The sequence below is a fragment of the Tursiops truncatus genome, chromosome 8 (assembly GCF_011762595.2).
Source record: "Tursiops truncatus isolate mTurTru1 chromosome 8, mTurTru1.mat.Y, whole genome shotgun sequence".
Classification (NCBI taxonomy): domain Eukaryota; kingdom Metazoa; phylum Chordata; class Mammalia; order Artiodactyla; family Delphinidae; genus Tursiops; species Tursiops truncatus.
Genome location: NC_047041.1, coordinates 38,238,738 through 38,253,873, shown reverse-complemented (window position 1 = coordinate 38,253,873; position 15,136 = coordinate 38,238,738). Strand labels below are relative to the sequence as shown.

At 36.0% G+C, this 15,136-nt stretch overlaps 1 protein-coding gene across 2 annotated transcripts in view; it reads right to left on the bottom strand.

The window, feature by feature from the left end:
- Positions 1–335: 335 nt before the first annotated feature.
- The window catches only part of SESN3 (sestrin 3), a 74,401-nt gene continuing 59,600 nt past the window's right edge, over positions 336–15,136 (bottom strand). Inside the window, exons 7-10 of one of the 2 annotated variants that reach the window (XM_033862123.2) lie at positions 13,980–14,119; positions 12,962–13,152; positions 10,433–10,577; positions 336–8,373 (exon numbers count right to left, since the gene is read on the bottom strand). In XM_033862123.2, coding sequence (XP_033718014.1) covers positions 8,287–8,373; positions 10,433–10,577; positions 12,962–13,152; positions 13,980–14,119 — 563 coding nt within the window. In that variant the 3' untranslated portion in view covers positions 336–8,286. The remainder of the gene's footprint in view (positions 8,374–10,432; positions 10,578–12,961; positions 13,153–13,979; positions 14,120–15,136) is intronic. The other variant, XM_033862124.2, reaches the window with a different exon arrangement.

Below are 15,136 nucleotides of genomic sequence, written 5' to 3'. Positions count from 1 at the left end.
CTTTCCTCATTCTACCTTACTATTTTTGGTTAATAAGAGATAATAGTGAAACTAATTTGCCTATTGCTGAGATCACAATGGACATTTTCAAAGGTAACAATAACTGTACGTTTTGCACAACTTACACTATTGCAGTATTCTATTAATGCAGTATCAAGTGACTGTAAGAAATACCACAAGAAAACTGGGTCAGGAAGAAATAAGGGGGAAAAAAATGACTCTTACAATGCTGATGTCTTTCAGAATGCATGTCCAGTAATTTAAGCAGAAACAAACCTAGGCAAGAATGCTACTCCAATATTAATTTAAATATATATATATAAAAGCAAACAGTGTTCAGTTTTGCCAATTTTATTGAACCAATAAAATTCCTACTAATAACAATGAAATAAATTTCTGCAAGTATAAATGTGATACAGTTTAACAAAACCCATTGTTCTGTACCTATAAATAGATTTTCAAAATGTCATAAAAAGTGCAGTTATGAATTGTTAACATGTTAATACACAGTTCCTTTATTTCAAATGTGTTTGCCTTGACTCACCAACAGTTCCTTCTGCATCTGTTCAAATAATATTACCCATCCCTCCAAAAAAAAAAAAAAAAGGAAAAAAAAAGAGGCATTAAAGCACTAGAATATTACACAAAAACTGATCCATTCAGGTCAGCTTTAGTCAGAACTGTAGAATCAGCAACATAAGAAAAATAAAACCTAGTTATACACACAAAAAGCTTTCATGGGTTCTATAATCTTCTTAACTGCTGACTTATGTGGAGGGCATAATAGTTGAAAAGCCTTATATGGTTAACTAACTTAGACTATATCTACAGCAGGGTCTGATTTGCCAGAAGAAGTTTAAAGTGGCTGTTTAGCAAGTTTGCTATTTTCAGAATTGAAACTATAAATGTATGACCGCCATTTGACACTGAAAATTGTGTGAATCCTAAATTGCATCAATGATCTATTTGATAAAAGCTTATTCTAATTGAAAACCTTATATAGTAAGAGACTGATAGATATATAGCAGTCTTAAAGATCACGTCATCCGCCTCACGTTAGTCCAAAGTCACGTGCTTCGTAAAAAAAAAAATTACAGTAACAAAGCACAGGACTACAAAGGCAAAACATCACAGCTTCTGATTACATGGAATAAAAAGTACCAAGGAACGCAAAAGATAATTCTGTATTAATACTGATGAATTAAAGAACTATAACAGACGTTTCACAGCATGCTACATATATCACTCACAACTTAAGGATAAAATGATGTCTAAAATTGAAAGATAAGAAGTTGGCAATCTGATTTCATGTGCAATTCAGCTACAAAGTCTTAATATATACATTCATGATGTAGCTGCTCTGCAAAATCAGGTTTAAAAAAAAAAAAAAGAGATTTCAAGTTCAAATCCTATTTCTTAAGCTAAAGGATACATCCAGTTCTTCCATGACCAGGAAAGTTATTTTCAGGTTTGAAGGAGCTAATCCCAGTAGCAAGGCCATGTTCCAAGTTGACCTGACAGGGTTCTTTGTAACCTTGCTCCAACTGTGCATGTGGCTGTGAGTATTCTATTAGCATGGAGAAGATGCCAAACTGGCTTGTGGTTTGCTTTCTGTGTCTATCTTATCCGACTGAAAAGAGTAAACGTGAGGAGAAAGAGGAAGGGAAAAATTGCATTTTCTTTCCAGGGAAGATATATGGATGTAAAGGAAATTATCTGCAGTAGATATAGAGTTGGGATGACTTTCTTTCCTTGATGAACAAGGGTACCATTTAATGCTTACCCTTTATTTTAGCGAACCAGTGAAATTCAGAAAGGAGAAAACAGTCTCAACATTACGAAGGAAATTTCTTGGCTACCCAACTGATACATTTCCTTTATCCTACCTTTTGATCCTTCCTTATCAGATTTGGGAGTCAGCTGACAATCTGTAAGGACTAACTCAAGAAAGAGACGTATGATCAGTTCCATTCAGTAAGTGTCATAATGAATACTTAAGCTAATCAGCATTCATAAACAATATTTTAACATTAAAGACTAGAGAGTGTCTCTCCTTTTGATATTCTTTCTGTTAAAATTATACATTCATTTTTAAGAGGTTAAACTGAGGGGTGCAAGAAAATAGACTGTTTTAGCAAATTTATATACTAAAAATTACATTTATCATATTTAGACTTACTAACATTTGATGCTGTCCTATGAGCTGTAAAATGGGGTGTTTGTTCTAATGGCTATTTTATAGTATGCATTTTCTTATTTCAAAGATTTCCACAAGCATTGAAAAGAATCAGATAGGCATCCCCCCGCCCACCGCCCCCATATTCCTTCTTTTTTCAACTCTGGACTTCATGGTGGTGGTGCAGTCGTAATTAAAGCTGGAATGAACACTTCATGACATATGATTTAATAAAAACCATCCTTTCAGTCTCCATCATTCAAGTCTCATTTCTTAACTAGGCATCTATTCATTTCTGGGCCCTTAAAGGAATCGACTAGACTCTGTTATCAGGTTGGGTTGTTCATGAACGGGCGTGGAAGGCCATCCAAATACCACTGTAGATCATAATAATCTGTACTTTCAAACAAGGGGGGTTTGTCTTCAGGTCTATAGATAAACACGCCCCACGTTAGAAGCCTGACAGTGTTCATCTATGGACCACACTGAGCAGGCACTGGCCAGAGAGGAAGAACTGATGCTTCTTCCTCTTCTGTGCGTTTCCTGTTCCTTAATGATACTGTCTAGATATACCGGAAGTGCAGCCATGGTTGTAAGGACTACGAAGGCAGTGCATTCCCTTTTCATCCCGTAGCTCATTTTCCCGCATGAGAATAGGGTAGGAATAGGGGTTAGAAGCTTAGTCTAACCTAGGGAAGCTTAATCAAACCATTATGTAGCCAATTTTATGGTATTTTATCTATATTATAAATCAAATGGTCTTCTGTGATCCAGTGGGACCACCTAAACATGCTTTATCATATGTCCTTCTATTGGAAATGTGTTTCAAGGCCCAAATGACACCAATAAAACAAATGTCTGAAACACCACCCATGTGTATGCCAGAAACTTCCTGTTCCATTGATAGGTTACAGATCAATCTGGATTGTTGGAGAATTTTCACTTTACATTCAAATAACTTGGACTAACCAAATATAGATCCAGGTTAAGATGGCAATTCAATCACTTTAAAATCCTGCTAAATGCTAAATTCTGCATGGTAGAAATAGTTCAATTTCTGTATCATGTATAAATATAAAGATTCCTACTTTGATAGAAGGCAAAAATCTTCTATGATTTATTTAAAATATGGAAGTAGTATTACTGAACAACGGAGAGTGAATCCATGAAAAGGTTGGATACTCTGAGTTTATAGGCTCTTTGGGGATGAGGTAGAGGAGAGCAAGATATTTTGGCAGCTGGGAAAGGGTAGAACAGTATGGGATGGACGAGATTACACGTGGTGCTGCATTAGATCTGGGAGGGTGTCCAGGGCAAAGGTTAGCCAAAATATAGCTAGATGGTAGAGGGATTTCGAGGGAGTTGGGACAAGTCGTATTCCTCATGGATGGAGAAGAAGTAACTGGGAAAAGTAAATGCTGGTGATGATCAGCAGGTGGCTGGTGATGTTTCGTTTGGATTGTGAAAAGGCGCTCAGACCAAGATGGGCTGAGGGGAGGGGAAGAGAGCGAGCGTGGTAGAGGTCGAGGCACTTGGAGGAAGAGAAAGCAGGCAGGAAAGGACGGGCTGAATGTAGGCAGAAGCTCCCACAATAGGAAGTGCTCCTTTAGATTAGGTGTGTGATGCTGACGGCAGCCACGCTCTTAGAATTATGGTCCATGTGTTCTTTGAAAGACTCTTCCTTCCTCACAGGTTTCTGCCTTGACAGGTACCTCTACCTCTATGATCCATTTCACCCCAGATATTTTTGTTCTAGGTCTCACCTGAGTGGATACTACTAACGAAGCCAAATTAGCATGGAAGTAAGCCCCATATACAGGGGGCACTGAAGTTCTGTTGACTGAGATGAATACATTCATGTTACAGTACTGTTTTAAGGAAAGATTATTTGATTCTCAGTCTCCAGAGGGATATAATCGGGAAACACAGTTTATGATTATGGCCACCTAGAATAGGTTCTGACTATAAAATTAGGTAACTTAAAACTCGATCTGAATAGAGGAGCCATATACCTTTCAGTTTACTGTTGAATTATACTGTTAGCAGATTTCCTCTACTACTTATATAACATTATTGTTGCATAATTTTCGCTTCATGCAAGACCGTCTATTTGCATAAAAGAAGAAAAGTCCCCTTAGATAAAGAGAAGAGTTTAAGGTCTTGCTTTCCAGAGGAATGATTTAGAATTGTCTTTAAAACACAACATAAAACAAAACAAAAACCTCATTTTACTAGCACAGTGCAAATCATTTTTATAATATGCACTGAAATTTTTTTCTCCCTCACGAATTGTCCTTAGTGTTTAAAAGAATCTTACCATCATATATGCATGCGCTCTGCATGAAAGTGGTGAACTATTTTTAAGTACAGATCTTTAATTGTTCGTTGATAATTTCATTTTGCTGTGGCATAAAGATCTAAGATTTTGGATTTAAAAACTCTATAAGGTGGGAAAAAAAGTTGCTCAGGAATAATGTTAACTAGCTGTTAGAAGCATTTAAAATCTTTAAGGGACTTAATTAATTAATTATTTTGTATTGGGGTATATTTGTTTTACAATGTTGTGTTAGTTTCTACTGTACAGCGAAATGGAGTAGAGTTCCCTGTGCTATACAGCAGGTTCTCATTAGTTATCTATTGTATACATATTAGTTAGTGTATATAGGTCAATCCCAATTTAAGGGACTTTATAATACAATTAAAATAGGGGCTCTGGTTCAAATATGATTCTGATATAAAGCTGACATCGAGTTTTCTGTTCTAAGACAGTCCTGTGTTGCTCTGTCAATATTATTTGAGTTTAAAGTCATAATTACAGGCCAAGGCCATGCCCCAGATTCCACACTAGCCATTCTTTATTTAAAAAGTACCCCAAATGGGACAAAGATTCTTCCTGAGACTGAGATAGCATCCTTAGCTCAAAAAGGTGAAGAAATAATAAGTTGTCCCGTCTCAAAAGCCTGTTTTCCTCTAATTATCACAAGTCCATCTGAGGAAGCCTCATCAGAAGGCTCCCAAGGAGGCACCTGCCTGGCCACTCCCGCAGTCAAGGGGTCGGGTTCAAGATTTACTTTCAGAGAGGAGAGTAGCTGGATTTTCCTAAGGTGATCTGAGAAATTGAGAGTTATAACTGGAAGTGGGAAAATTTGAAATTCAAAAGTAAACGGCTATCCACCGAGCACATACAGCAGTGGATCATTAGACTATTTTGAAAATAATAAGCAACGGAGTTAGAGGCTTCCCATTCACGTGTGCTTTTCTCACGCACACCTGCACATCTCAGTTTGGCACAATGCGAGCCCAAGGGGTGGGTTAGCAGATCGTATAGTCACATCAATACACCAATTGAACCAGATATCTCTTTTAAAAATATCACATTTTAATATAAAAAGCTATACTATAAATTACTACATAGTAAATTCAATACTCTGAAAAAATACCACCCTGGAAAACCGCATCAGAATTTCAAGTTTGCATTAGCTGAAGTTCACAGCAAACTCGCTGTACAATGGATTTCACAACCTGGAAGGCTGTGCGCGCTGCATCTCGGCAGGTGCTTTGGCACCTTCAGAGTCAACTTTTCTAGGCTGATTCAGTGAGGTTCATAAATATATTGTTTTGTCTTTGTTTATAGTTCCAAGTCAACTGATTTTCCTGATTAGTGATGAGACAGATCAATGCTGAGCTAATACGAAACCTTGCTAGGAAAGAGATCTAGTAAAGGCACTAAGATTTCCATAACCCAACTCCGACTACCTACATTTCCGGGGGTTGGGGGGAACACAAAAAACAAAAACTAAGTGGCCATTTTAGTTACTTAAACCTTGTTTCCCCTTTTGGTCTAAAGCTCATATGGTGTTCTGTGAGAATTTCTCCTCCTTTTCAATATATAAAAATCATTTTTTATCCTGTAATACAGGTCACCTGCACAAAAACATAGGGATATTAACTGAAAGAATTCTAGTTAAAAAAAAAAAAAAAAGTCAAGAGTAAAGGATATCCTCAACCTGAAAGTTCTAAAATTAGGGAAGTCAAATGGACATGCATGTTGTCATTCGTATTTTGCCATTCCCCTAAAGACTTTCTTCGTATTTAACACATATCTATATAATGTGATATGGCATAAAATCAACATATGGTATACACAATAAACAAAACAGACTAGATCTGACATGAGTTCTTTGAATAATCTCTTTAAATAAACCACCCTGTCTTAAAAAAAATTAGCAATTTTTTTCCTCACGTGGAAGATTTCAAACAAAATCCTGGAATCTAAAAATGCAGAACTATCTCATATTCATAGGTTTACAGTCATCTTTCTATTTTCTTATCTAGAACAAAGCCTAAAAGAAAGCAACCTAATGGATCGTACCAGAAAAGGATGATAAATGGAAGGGGAAAATGACTGAACAGAACACTAGTCCACAATTCTTTCATGAGAGAAAAAAAGTAAGTCCTAGATAACAAGTAAGTCTAAAATGAAATCTTTGTGGGAACTCTAACGGAAAATTTTAACTATCTTATTCACTATGAAAAAATGGATCTGTTTTAAAACAATTAGCATGTTTGTGTAAAATTCAAGTCACCCTTAGTTAACCAAAAAGTGTTTAAGCAGTGCAGTTGTGTCCTACTGGATAGCTGTAAGCATCTCTTTAGGCACTTCACTGGTTCATTAACATAATATAAATTAAAGCTATAAACACATAATGTTGTGCTCTGTGAAGATAATCTAATCAAGCAACATAAACCAATGCAAAAATGTGACTTTTGGGATGCTTTTTCTTCCCTTAAGACTTGAGATCTTTTTTTAACCAGTTGTCCAAAGAGATTTTTCTGGGGAAGGGGATGCTTTGGCATTATGAAAGGAACATTGTTCAACCCCAGGAAGGCAAAAGCCTTGGGCGATAAAGAAATCTGAACCAAATTTCTTTATGGCTCTGTGTTAAAAGGACACTTCTGCAGTGACATAGTAGGGGGAAAGTCTGTTGAGTATTTTTTTTTTTTTTTAACATATTGCACTCTTTTGTTGTTGTCGTTCAATCACATTAATGCATAGAAACACAATTTTTACCTTTGAATAATAAACTGTTTAACCTATCATAAGAAAAACCATGGAAAATAAGTTCTAAAAGCCTAACAGGAAAAAATATAGGTATATTATAACCTTCCTCCGCTTACTGCAATATAGAAAACACTATGAGAAAAGAAAAATGTGCAAAGAAAATTTTTGGTCAGTCTTATGTGGGTACATGTTTATATGTGCCAACTAAGTGAACTGTAAGTAGCCCTGCAAGCACTGATTATTTCTGATGACTGAGGATTACTGTCAGTGATAGAAAGGATTGTGCATAATTCCACTTTTAATATATACATCTGATATGGAAAACGGAAACTTCTGTTTCAGAAGAGAAAGAAACTAGCTGAATTTGGCATTTCAGTAGCATGCTATAGAATTCATCATGATCAATTTCACATTAAATTATGGACAATGGCTGTATCACATTTCATGTTATCGCCAATAGCAGTAAAAAAAAACAAACAAATAAACAAATAAAAAAAATAAACAGTGCCTGACAAATAATCTCCTGGGGACACAGATGAGTGTCCTGTGAGCAGCTTAGTTCAACAGCGCATGCTTCTCCTCCACCAGATTTAGGACACAACATTAAAATTCTAGAATGGCCAGAGGAGGTCATTCATTGCTGAATTCCGATATCTGAAAAACAATTGCTTGAGCAGATTGTAAGCGCTTTTCCATATTTAAAAAAAAAAAAAAGGAAAGAACAAAAATACACATACACACAAACCCCAAAGCACTGAAGTTAAGCATTAACAAACCAGGTTCATGACTTATGATCAGTATCCAAAAACCCAACTATAAACAATGCCAAGTAGTGCTCCTCAGTATTACTTTTGCAATTGTTAGTCATGTTAAGCATCAAGAAAAAGAAAATACATCATTGCACATTACAGCCGCCCCCAAAAAAACGGCTAAAACTTTGACACTAGAGAATTGAATAATGATTGATGCTACATCACAAACAGCTTCTGATGTATAGCCTATGTGAAAAGGTCTTTACACATATATGACATTTTCCCTGGATGATGCTTCAGGTCAAATGTCGAGTTATGGCACGAAGAGCATAGAGAAGCTCAGCTTGCATCCGTGCTTCCATTAGAAGTAAATTTACGTGAACCTAGAAAATGAAAGTGTTACCAATTTAGTGACCATCATAAACAACTGAAAAAACCTTAATTTTTTTTTCATATATCAGACATTCACAAATGTTTTTCATGGGTATTACAGACACATGTACAAACACACATGCCTGGGCATATTTATGCGGGTACGTGATGTAATACTCATAAGAAAACTGTGTTTATAAAAAAAAAGTGAGCAGTAAAAATGACCCCTAAAGTCTTAAAAAGTCCAATAATTTTGTTAGGATCGATGTTATGTAAAGCCAGTCAATCTTTTGGGTTATAAAATAAAACTGATTTTCACAAATCACAATTTTCCTACAAATTATACTTTCTTCCAGTTGTAAAAGTTTATATGGCTAAAACTCAGCCCCACATTTCTTATAGCCTATGCTTATTCCTTGGAAAGCTTTTAAAAACATTTCTTACGATTTGCAGGCATACCTCGTTTTATCGTGCTTTGCTTTATGGCACCTTACAGGTACTGTGTTTTTTACAAACTGAAGGTTTGTGGCAACCCTGCGTCAAGCAAGTCTATCGGCATCATTTTTCCAACAGCGTTTGCTCACTTTGTGTCTCTGTGTCACATTTGGGAATCCTCACAACATTTCAAACCCTCCACCAGCAAAAAGATTATGACTCACTGAAGGTTCAAATGATGGTTAGCACTTTTTAGTGATAAAGTATTTTTTTAATTAAGGTATGTACACTGTTTTTTAAGACATAATGCTATTATACACTTAATAGACTATAATATAGTGTAAACATAACTTTTTATGCACTGGGAAATCAAAAATTCATGTGACTCCCTTTATTGTGATATTCACTTTAGTGCAGTGGTCTGGAACCAAACCCATAATATCTTTGAGGTGTGCCTGTACTTGGGAGATATTAAAGTGAAAATGTGAAGTTTAAAGCAGTTTGGAATTAGTGTCTGGTACTTAGATATGCACAGCTTGCCTAGAGTCTTTCAGATACAGCTGTGAACAAGCACCTAACTTTTTTGGGGGGGACACAGCTCATCCGATAGGTTAAATTATATACCCACATATTTTCAAAATGTTTCCAAAGAAATATGTTGTGATATATTTAGATTATTTTGATATCTTTCTATAGGTTAGATGTATTGTTGGATCTATTCTCTTGATGAGTAAGGAGAATTTCTAGATACCACCTAGTAAAGGGAGAAAATCTAATGCAATCATATAAGCAGAGCATAGCTATCCATCTCGGAGAGATGCTGGAGGCAAATGGGTATTTACATGATGTGTGATCGGCTCTAAGACTTCAAGAAGGTCTGCTAGGGATTGAGGTCATAACATTCTTTATCTAAGTCATATGGTTATTGAGTGAATATTAGAACCCTGAAAAGGTTTTCTTACTCTCAAGCTTAGAAACTGTGATATAAATGGAAGATTCGTGGCCTTTATGGTCAAAGACCTAGGATTTATAGCCATACTTATACTAGTACTAGTATATTGGTAAAGATCCTTAACATTTATTAGGTCTTAAATAAGGATTCCTATATATTTCAATCCAAAGAAATATCCTCATATAATAACATATTTGGCTCAAAGATCCAAATCCATTATATTGTCAAAATACCAAATTACCAAATTGGAGTGAGACGCCCTTGTTCTAAGAGGTTAACTGTAATGGCTAGAGTGAAGGAATCTCTAAATGGGTATGCCTTCTGGGCATACAATAATATACAATTATAGCTCGCACAACATCTCTGAAGGTTTGATTTTTACTAGTAGGATGGTGGACAGTTTCCCAAATGTCCTTTTAAAATATCAATATTCAGATCCAATCTTTCAAAGGCCAATGCTAAACTTTTACTTTATACAGCACACTGGACAAAACACAGAACCAAAATTTAGTTAATAAACCCTAATTTAAAATCACGGAAAGAAAAACAGATGGCCAGATAATGCCACTTCCATTTCTTTGATGGAGCTAATTTATTAATATTTTCATGTATAATTTTTTCATAATCATGACTTCTTATATTGAATATTTGTCTACGATAAAAGGTTTAGTCATGAAACACACCTTTTCTGAGTGTTTGAACTGACGCCAGTAACTATCATACATGCGCTTGGTAGTCCTCTCAGGATAGCAGGTCACTGTCTTAATGTAAACCTTCAGGCTTCGTTCAAGTAATTGATTAACTTCTCCATAATCATAGTCATCATACCTATAAGCAATATGACAACAAGCTTTAGAATGACAGAATCAAAATTTCTGATTTCTAAAATTATACCAAGACACAATAATTATCTAGTAATTAAATACCAAACGCTCATTCGTTAATTCACCTAACAAATAGTTACTGAGTGTCTATTATGTGCCATGTTACTCCCCCCTAGGCACTGGTGATACACAAATGAACAAAATAGACAAAAATCACTGGACCCGTGGAATTTAAATTCTACTGGAGAAAAAAGAAAGAAATGAAAAAGAAAACCATACAATGTATCAGATAGTGATAACTGCTATGGAGATAAAATGCAACTGGAGGCCGGGAGGGGAATTGTGATTTTAGATAGAGCGGGCAGGAAGGCTTCTCTGAGATGCTGACATTTGAGCCCTAAGGCAGGAGTCTAGGGCTTCCCATTTCAAGGAAGAGAGGATAATCAATTGCGTCCAATGCTACTGACTAGTCAAAGAAGATGCTACTGAGAACTGACCATGGCAAGGAGCTATGCAGAGGTCACGGACAACCTCAGTAAGAGCAGCTCTGTTGACATAACAGGAGTAAAAGCCTGATACTGCAGTCGGTTCACAAGAGAATGGGAGATGAGAAAATGGTGACAGTAGACACACAAAGCTTTTTCAAAGAGATTTGCTGTGCATGGGAGCAGAAACATGAGGCAAAAGCCAGAGGGAATAGAAGGATGAAGAAAGGATTTTTGTTTTTTTGAGATGATGAGAGAAATAATAGCATGTTTATATACTGATGGGAAAGATCTGATTAAGAGAGTAAAGTTGATTATGCAGGAGGGAGAAGGGAGAATTGCTAGAACAGGGATCTTCTGAAGATGAGAGGAGATGGGATTCTATGCCCAAGAGCATAGGAGTATAGACAGTTCATCCACAATATGAGAGAAGAAAGAGCAAACAGGCACAGAGGCAGATACAAGGGTAAATGTAGTAGTGGGAGCTTGTGGGATTTCTCTTCTATATTTTCTGTTACTTTCTAACCCAAACATAACGCTTAGTTTAAAAAAAAAAAAAAGCCTCCAGGATTTTATATAAACTTTATTTAGTAGCATCCAACAGAGAAAAATAATCACCATAATATTTGTTATTTATTGTCTTGAACATAATAAATATTTATTGCAACTGAATTAAAATCTATTAGTGTTTATTTTTCTTAATTAGGTTGGTATAATATCTGTTTTAAAGTGTGATGATTCTTTCTAGAATGGTAAATGGCCAAATAGCAGATTTATTATTTACCATTGTAATAGTGTCCTTTAGGTGGACTATTTCATTATTAGTTGATTTTTCAGGAAATTTGGGATCTTTTAAAAAGTTATAGAAACCACGTTGCTTAACAAATTGAATTTTAATTCCATTCCATAAAGGCTTTCTGATACTATATCAGAAAGGATATAGTATAGAGTCGACTGAATGTATCCATTCAGTTGACTGAATGAGGATTTTCTTCAGTCAACTGAATGTATTCATTCAGTTGACTGAAGGGGATTTTCTCCTTCTGCAAATCCCTCTCCATAAAAGTCTTCAAAACCCAGCTCAAAAAGGATGTTCTCCAAAAGAGCTTTCCTGATTAGACCATTCAGTCTCGTTCACTCATTGACTCCCTGTCCTCTCAATTCTAATTTTCTAAATTTAGAGACCACTAATTTATATTGACTTACAGTTTCGTTTCAGTGTTCTTTTTTTTTTTTTTTTTTTTGCGATATGTGGGCCTCTCACTGCTGTGGCCTTTCCCGTCGCGGAGCACAGGCTCTGGACGCACAGCCTCAGCGGCCATGGCTCACGGGCCCAGCCGCCCCACGGCATGTGGGATCTTCCCGGATCGGGGCACGAACCCGTGTCCCATGCATCGGCAGGCAGACTCTCAACCACTGTGCCACCAGGGAAGCCCCGTTTCAGTGTTCTTATGTGAGCTTTATGAGGGAGGACTCTACCCTAGTTTTATTTATACCTTAATTACCATTCCTCCAAAAACTAACCAACCAACCAACCAGCCAGCACTTCTTGTCCCAGCACTATGTCCCATCTAAAGGGACATAATATATACATTTTTAAATGTCCAGTTCGTCCAGTAAGGTTTCTCAAATTGAGTGATTCTCTCCTATCCCCAATGATTACTGATATTCTTTTCCCTTCTTAGTAGATTCTAACTACTATAGTTATATATGCATGTTAAGATTTGTAACAGCTAAACAAAGAAAAATGCTTTTCTATAAGACAGAATTAATTTTTAAAAATCAGAAGTCCACATGTAATATTTTCTCCCCAGAAGCATATACTTCTCAATGGGATAGAAGTAAGATGCAAGCCAGAATTTTCACTTAGAAACATATAAAACTGTCTCCATGATGACCATACCTGATTCCGAACATACAGTGAACGTAGTTAAATAAAGCTCTGCGCAGCATGGTTGTGTCAACATCCTCATGGGTGGCCATAGTGTTATACGTGAGATTGTAGACCATGCGGAACTTCTCATCAAGAAGATGTCCAATGTCAGAATAAAGTCTGTTCACCAGGGAGAACCCATGATTTTCCCAGGTATAGTCCTAAAAACATAAAATGTATCTCCAATTACAAAATGGTCACTCTCCATTTAAAGTCTATGTTTTTAAGTGTAACTACTGAAGCAAGTAAGTGGAGATATTTCAAAGTCCGTAATTCTTTCACTAATTCCAAGTTTGCAGCTTTACCAAGAATGCTTCACATCAGTTTGTAGATGGGAGTGCTGTGCTGTTTCCTCGGTGGGTCCAGGGTTTGGCACACTGGTGATGAACTCTGGTTACCTCCTGTCGTCAAGTACTATGCAAACTATGCCGTCATTTGGAAGGACCCCAGAAGACCTTGGAATATTCCTATGTGACTAAACCTACTCAGTGACACGGATGGTTAGCAGATCATATGAAGCAAGCATGGAGGAGTCTGTCTTTATTCACACTCATTCTCTTTTTATGAACCACATCACTACTATGGCTCTTTTCTAGGGCTGGGGAGGGGCTGGTCCTTAAGCCCGTAACTACTGATGTATATGATTTTATTACAAAATGCCTTTTTATTATAAATGTGAACATATCACTCAATTTCCTCCCTGCCCTCTCCAAAAAAGGACATTAAACAACTATCATGTAATAATGCAAGTAACTGAATAAAGCAGTTTCCTTTTGCCTTCTAAGGGGGTTAATGTTGAAATAATAAACCATCAACTGGGACATCAAATCAGACAAGGCCAAAAACTAGGTTAAATAAAGATAGTTACAGATTCTATCGAAATGCTCTATTAATTTATTTAGAAGTCAATTTATTTACATTTCAACATTTCACAATTAAAATGACAGTATCTCTTCTCCAGTTTCTCTGAATTAAAGGCATCTGATACCTGAGCTCGGAATGTTGGCAAATGCTCCTCTCCTCGTCTGGCAAAGTCTTCATACCCAAAACCAGGGTCTTCGATATATCGGGAGACATCAGATGTTATAATCATGTCATCCTCAAAATCTAAGGACAATAATGAACAACCTAGTGTTAAGGAAACCATACGGAGTTAGAACAAATGAATCAGCTTCGTTTTCCTCCACTTTTTCATTTAGCTTTTCCATGGCTTTCCAAAGTGACAATATTGACTACATGGCTTGAATTCACATAAAATACCTTTACCTGACGTTTTGAATACAATTTCATTACCAAATATTGGCAATTGTAACATTCAGCTGTAGTTACCCAGGCAAAAAATTGACTAAATATCTAAATAGTAGTAGTCAAGGATCAATACATGTGTTTTACTTATTTAGAAAAGGAAGATAGCACAGGCCTTTGAATATAAAGCTTAAAAAAATTTTTGATCTTTCCAGGGGATGAAGTAGGATGTGGGGAAAGAGAAGGGATGAGGTGAAAGACCACTTAAAATTGAGTTTAATGTTAAGATGAATTTTATTAAAATCAGATGGTGTTTCATCTGGATGTATTCACAGTGAAAATTAGTTCAATAGAGTTCATTTTTAGCTTACAAAGAGGCATCCAGGGAGAACTTGTAAGGGTTCACAATAGGGAGGAAAGTAGACTTTTGGGGACCACTATTATTCCCTGAGTTGATTTGGGTGCTAGTTAAACAGGAAGGATCAGTTTGTGTGTAAAGTTCATTAAGTTTTACACCTAAGATACATGCGCTTTTCTGTGTACATGAAAACAAGGTATACAACATATGAAGTAAACAATGTGCTTCTGAGACTGTGATTAGAATATTATCAAAATGGCATTCAGAAAGACAGAAGACTATAATAATATTTTAAGACAGTTGACTTCTGTATACTTGATAATATTAAAAATTTACCACTGAAAAATTGTAAATGCCCAATGCATGTTAATTTGATTTAAAGATAATTCTTTTTTAACTTTTTTTTTTTTCCTAGGTTAGTCTGTCTTTATAATTACTCTTTTTCTGATTTCAACCACTAAAAGGGAATGAACAACCTTTATTTACTACCTTCTACTCTAGAAAATGAACACATATTTTTCAAAATAAAACACTAGTTTCTT